Source organism: Triticum urartu, chromosome 7A, assembly GCF_056163025.1.
Source record: "Triticum urartu cultivar PI428250 chromosome 7A, HENAU_Tu73, whole genome shotgun sequence".
In the NCBI taxonomy this organism is placed as follows: domain Eukaryota; kingdom Viridiplantae; phylum Streptophyta; class Magnoliopsida; order Poales; family Poaceae; genus Triticum; species Triticum urartu.
In genome coordinates, this window is record NC_141879.1 from 621,742,715 (window position 1) to 621,748,889 (window position 6,175).

Consider the following 6,175-nt stretch of genomic DNA (forward strand, 5'->3'; position numbering starts at 1 on the left):
GTGTTGGGCTGCAACACACACGAGGCCTTTTCGGTCCCTCGGTTAACCGTTGGAGCATCAAACGAAGTCCAAACGGTACGAAACTTGACAGGAGGTCTACCTGTAGTAAACCAAGGCCGCTTGGCAAGTCTCGGTCCAATCCGGAAATGTTTAATCCCCACACATGAAAGAAAGGTAGAAATGACCATCGGAGGAGAACGAAGCGCCGGAATGCAAAACAGACAACGGGGAAAAAGCTTGGATGCATGAGACGAACACGTATGCAAATGAAATGCACATGATGACATGATATGCAATGCATGACACGCAAGCAATGACAAGGCAACAACAGCGAATAACTGGACGACACCTGGCACATCGGTCTCGGGGCGTTACAAGCTGGTAATTGTTTCGATTCTTTCTATAAGACCTTCCCACACAATGCATACTTCAGTACTGTAAGTTTCAGATGCAACTGATCAAATATTAGATAGTAAGCTAGTCTTTCTTTCTTATTTACTATCTACGTCAGTAGTTTCTCCTGTCCTTCTCCTGTAGAATATCGTATAAGCCTTGTTAATTGGAATCTTGATATTTTATTAATCGCCGGGTTATAATTTTCAGGATTGAAGCCAAACCTGAGACAGTTGAATCAAGACTACAGGGAGTAAACAGAAATTTGCCAGGAAATAAAGAACAATTAACAAGTAATTCTTTTAATTAGTTACATCATTTAGGCCTTCTTCAAACAAACATAATTCTTCTCTTTTTGTTGGCTCTCTTAATTTGCTTTGTTTGTGAGAAAAGGAGAAGAGTAGGGGAGGGCCCTACTCTAAATAATCTTGTTTTGGTTATGTAGGTAATAATCAGAAACACATGCTTTTGTTGAGCATTATTATTGTAAATAAAGTTTGTACTTTTTCATGTCTATACCCTCTACTCCACTCTAAATAAATTATAGCTCATAGAAACTTAAGTATCAGGTCGTCTCTGTTTAAGGACCAACCAATATGGAAAATTTGACCTTTTCTTAGATTATGCTTTTATATTTCCCTGTAGCTCATAGGGAAGTGCTATACGGAAAGGTAGTCTCGCCATTTGTAGTTGTAATGAGCATCTGAACTAGACTCCTCAATTAAGGAGGTTGTAAGATCCAAGAGAACAGTAGAGGGGATCAGGGGAATGACCCTGATTTAACCGTGTCTGTCAGTTTTGGAAGAGTGATTAGTTCTTACTTGGGTTGAAAGTTTATGGGCTTTGATAGGAATCAGTACCTTCCTACAAACTAGCAGGAACCGTTGCAAAACTGATATGAGAACCTTCCGGTTCATGAACTGCAGTAGTTTCCTGAAAATTGTAGGTGTGCTTTGTTCTGTATCTTCACCTTGACCCCATGCCCAGTGTATTCTAGTTTGCAGTGAGCCATTCACTGTAACTCTTTTGTACCATCCGTAAAATACAGATTATGTTATGTTCAGCCAAATATTACTTCTTACTGACAATAGCCATACCTTATTTACAAACTAATAATACGCATGTATTTTCTTTTAAATACTATCTAATATGTACTGTAATCCATAATTAATGACAGGAAGCAATATTTTCTATGGATCACAAAAAAGCAAGGTTAAACGGCTTGCTGTGGGCAAGGACATACTTGTAAAACTATTCTGTGCTGCAAGACATCCAATATTATTATTATTTAATCTTTCTCAGGTTGAAAAGTTTACGGAAAATTTCAAATTAGATAACATGGTTGGACGCGGTGCTTTTGGCTACGTTTACAAGGTATTTATGAAATAGCCTTAATTATTCTACAGCTACTTCTTTTGTAGCCAGTTCAAGTATAACACTCGTACTATTAAGCTACTATCCTCAACAAAATGATGCAAGGAAATCATATAAAATTGAACATGCCTTTCATTCCACAGTGAGTATTTTATCGCGATCCTAAATCTGGATAAATTATATTTGATTATGTACTAAGATTAGGTTAAGTTTTGGTTTCCTATGTAGATTTCTAATAGATTATGTACTGACTACTAAGACTATATTCAGTTTCGGTTTCTTATTCTGCAATTATATGAGTCTTGAGATCCCTTAAAAGAAGGGTCCTCAGATCTGCTATGCTTAGTGAAAAGACGGCTTAGATACATTTATCTTTCTGCATCCACCCCAAAAAAGTTGATTCTGTTCTTTGAACTTGATATTGAGGTTTCAGGGAAAACTGCCTAGCGGGGTTGAGATTGCGGTCAAAAGATTTGCAGCATCATCAACTCAAGGTTCAGCAGAATTTACTGCTGAGATCGAAACAATTGCAAATCTTCAACATAGGAATGTTATAAGGCTACTTGGGTTTTGCATTCAAGGAGAAAAGGACTTTCTGGGATTTCAGATTCAGCAGGAAGAGATGATTCTTGTTTACGAATACATGCCAAACAAGAGCTTGGCCTCTTTTCTCTACGACTGTATTTACTGAGACTTCAATTTTAAATCTTCTGTTGAGCTTTGAAAGAAAATTTCTGTTACCATTATGGAAGTGTCATTCTGTTTGATCATTCCTTTTTCAGATACAAGCACGGGAGAATCACTTAATTGGTCTAAGCGCCTCCATATAATTGAAGGGATAGCTCAGGGTCTTGTTTACCTGCATGACCTATCGTCTCACCAATGTGTTGTCCACATGGATTTGAAAGCCAATGATATATTGTTAGATTATGAAATGAACCCTAAGATTTCTGATTTTGGGATGGCTAGGATATTACCTTCTAGCAGGACTGAAGGGACTTCGAACACTATTAAAGGCACAAGGTAAGAGTTAACCAAATAAACTAACCTTCTATGATATGAAGCTCCTTTGTTCACTTTATTTATCTCTGCTAATATGTCAATTCCGTTTTAATCTTGCAGTGGTTATATGGATCCTGAATATATCAGGTCTGGGAAATTCTCAGTGAAGTCTGATGTGTACAACTTTGGCATCATGATTCTTGAGATCATAAGTCGAAAGAAATGTCATTGTATATTACCCAATGGAAAAATGATGCATCTTCCGATGCGTGTGAGTACAAACTTTTATCCTTTGCTAAAATAGTACTCCTTCCGTTCGGAATTACTTGTCGCAGAAATAGATGTATTTTAGTTCTAGACACATCCATTTCCGAGACAAGTAATTCCGAACGGAGGAAGTAGAATTATATCTCGTCTTACATTTGTAGTAAAATCATTCTTGTTGCTGGTTAGGACTCTCTTTTATGCTTGGGATTTGGAAACCTGTGTCACTAAAATTGGTAAAGAAAGAAAATGTTGGAGCCAAGGTGTAAAATCAATGACTCCATAGAGATTCAAGTTATATTAATTCCACCATGGGATATTGAATTAGAACCAATAAGTTTGTGGCAAGAAATTTATGTATGGGCACCACCTGTCATCCTCATATCAGATTGAGAAAGTTGTGTCTGAGCTCCCATGTGTCATATCGGATTCTACTTTCCACATGAATAATGATGAGATTTCTTTCAGGCCTGGGTGCTGTGGGAAGCAGGGAAGTCCCACGAGCTTGTTGATGTATCATCATCATCATGTAATGACCAAGAAGCGGCTCAGATCACCAGATGCGTTCACGTGGCGCTACTGTGCATTCAAGACTATCCGAGGCACAGGCCTACCATGCCGGATGTGCTTCTTATGCTAGACAGTGAGAGCGTCGGCTTGCCTACACCTAGCATGCCACCCAACCATCCAGTGTGCATCAAGCTGAAGCCCTGACGCTCGAGGGGTTCGGGGAGGTGAACGTACCATTACAACGATGGTCACTTGGTAGTGCAGAGAGTTGCTGATAATCTCTGCATGCATTTGCAGGACTATCTTTTAGTATATTAATTGTACTGCCACTAGCTCGTCAGTAGCCAACAAATAAATATTGGTGCTCTGTGCCTTACAAGAAGTGGTGCCTGAATGTAGCCTGAAATTCATACGATTTGTTTGCCTGACCAGGCAGGCCGAAGGACATGTTTTTGGTTGGTGGCCTTTGCCTGAGGAGAAAACGTAAAGTTCAAACCCGTGTTGTGGACGAGTTAACAGAAAAATGAATAGTTTGCTTTCATCAAGCCAAGCAAATCACATGCCATGGGGCTTTTATAGTACTCCACTAGTAAAGTAAATAAACTGGAAGTCGAAGTTGCTAACACTCCGTTAAGACGATCTACATGTATCATTTTAGTTTTCTATTCTAAATGCATGATCATGTTAGTTTTCCATTCCATATGCATTATCAAAGACGTAGTTCAATTTCTCAAGATAACTTTTTTTTACCATTGATTACTTACTAGTAGTAAATGTATTTGACATAATTTTTGACCATTAGATTTGCATCAAAAACTACTCCCTGTATAACTTAATATAAGATGTTTTTAAACATGAAATTTTCTTATGACATAAACAGGAAAATAAACAAGTAATTATTGGTCAGAATCAACTAAAATATATGGGCAGAATCTTATAATTTTTTTTGAACTGGCAGAATCTTGTATGAAAAACATATCAAAATGAGTCTCTCATTTTTGGCAGACGGAGTAACACAAAAAGATGGATACAACCCACATCATCTGATCACCTTTTTGTTTCAACACCCTCATCTGCACTTCTTAGGGCTCCTTTGATTGAAAGGAATTCTATAGGATTTTGAGGATTGGAATCTTTTGGAATTTTCCCTACGTTTGTCCTTTGATTCATAGGATTGAATCCCATAGAAATTTTTTCAATGGAATCTTTTGTACTATATTTCATAGGAAATCTAACATCCACTCCAACCTCTTTTTACAATTCTTTTGCTTTTCCCGTGAAATCAAACACTCCTTGCTAATCTTATAGGATTCAAGTTGGCATGACATTCCAATCCTATACTTATCCTATTCCTGCGTTTTCAAAATCCCGCGAATCGAAGAGGCCCTTAACTTGCCTGTGGGCACACTTAAGTTTCTCCCCATCCTACTTTTTGTACTAGTCAGTGGTACACCTCCTCCATCAAAGACTTTGGCTGATGCACCCATAAAATTACCACTCGATGATAAATAACCCCTACGGCTATGATTGTTGTGATACACCGGCCTCTCTCATGCAATGGGTACACACACATGCAGAAAAATCGTCCGTGCACGATTTTGTATCCAGAAAGTTGCATACAATGTAAATGTAAGTGAATACCCCAACAACTTTGGTTGTGCAATATATATACACTACTCCATCCACGGCCGAGGAAACCATCCAGCTGCATGATATCCTTTACCCACACATTGACAATACCATATAGTTTGGAGTTTCCGTACAAGAAATAGGCGGCAGTCCAAAATACTATCGAAAGGATGAAAAGAAAACAGAAAAAAAACATATATCATGTGTAAGAGGGAATAGTAGGCACCAGGAAAGGAACCACCACTGCTCGACCTAGCTTGCAACGTTCTACATCTTTGGGCTCCCTCATCGATTTTCTAAGTGTAACACCCCCTATATGGGTTGTCAGTATGCCGTCTCTAACATGTGCCTCGGCTACAAGATGGGACAAGGGGTATCCTTGTGTGGGGCTGGTAGGAGGAGTACATGTATCATGGTCCTGACCCCAAACGGACTCGGGTTGTACATGAATGAACTCTGAATCTTTCTCACCTCCTGTTCTCTTGTTCCCCTTCTCCTTCTCTGGATCCTCACCCAAATTCCTCCCAATTACTCCAAAACTACAAAGGCACTGAGCTAATTTGTGTGATCTCGATCCATCCCATGACAAGGTTGTGACAATTTGGTAATCAGAACCAACGAAATCCAGACAACAAAAATCACCACTCCACTCCCCGCCTACTACCTGTTCGACGGATGTCCATAAGGGAGTATCACGTGCACATGTGCCCACTTCTCGAGCTGACGAAGATCGGAGACGTGGCGGAGTATACAACAACGTTCTGGGAGTGTCTGCACCTCTGTTGCATCTCAACCCCAGCCTAATCATCAATTGCTTCGTTCAACAGTACATCAAGGACTAGGACTTGCATGAAGATAGCCAAGATGTCGTGCGGTCGTGATCTCCACCAAGCATCACCGGTGCTTCATCCCTTGCTCAGATAAGGGAGAATGAAATTGTGAAGGAGGCGGCGATGGTTGCAGAGAAACTTGACGACGACCATGGAGTCCTCACGCCTACTAT

General features: G+C 39.6%; 1 protein-coding gene across 1 annotated transcript; it reads left to right on the top strand.

Annotated features, from left to right (window-relative positions):
* The first annotated feature begins 420 nt into the window (after positions 1–420).
* Positions 421–4,095, top strand: LOC147960750 (cysteine-rich receptor-like protein kinase 10). The gene is made up of 7 exons (XM_087533527.1): positions 421–437; positions 604–702; positions 1,575–1,767; positions 2,201–2,447; positions 2,550–2,790; positions 2,890–3,040; positions 3,502–4,095. The coding sequence occupies exons 1-7, from the start codon at positions 421–423 to the stop codon at positions 3,745–3,747; spliced, it is 1,194 nt and encodes a 397-aa protein (XP_087389653.1). The 3' UTR covers positions 3,748–4,095.
* Positions 4,096–6,175: the final 2,080 nt, after the last annotated feature.

Excerpts from the sequence above, each read along its gene's own strand:
- LOC147960750 (XM_087533527.1), top strand. Across the intron at positions 2,791-2,889 it reads AACACTATTAAAGGCACAAG|TGGTTATATGGATCCTGAAT; the intron begins GTAAGAGTTAAC and ends TTAATCTTGCAG. Across the intron at positions 3,041-3,501 it reads TGATGCATCTTCCGATGCGT|GCCTGGGTGCTGTGGGAAGC; the intron begins GTGAGTACAAAC and ends GATTTCTTTCAG.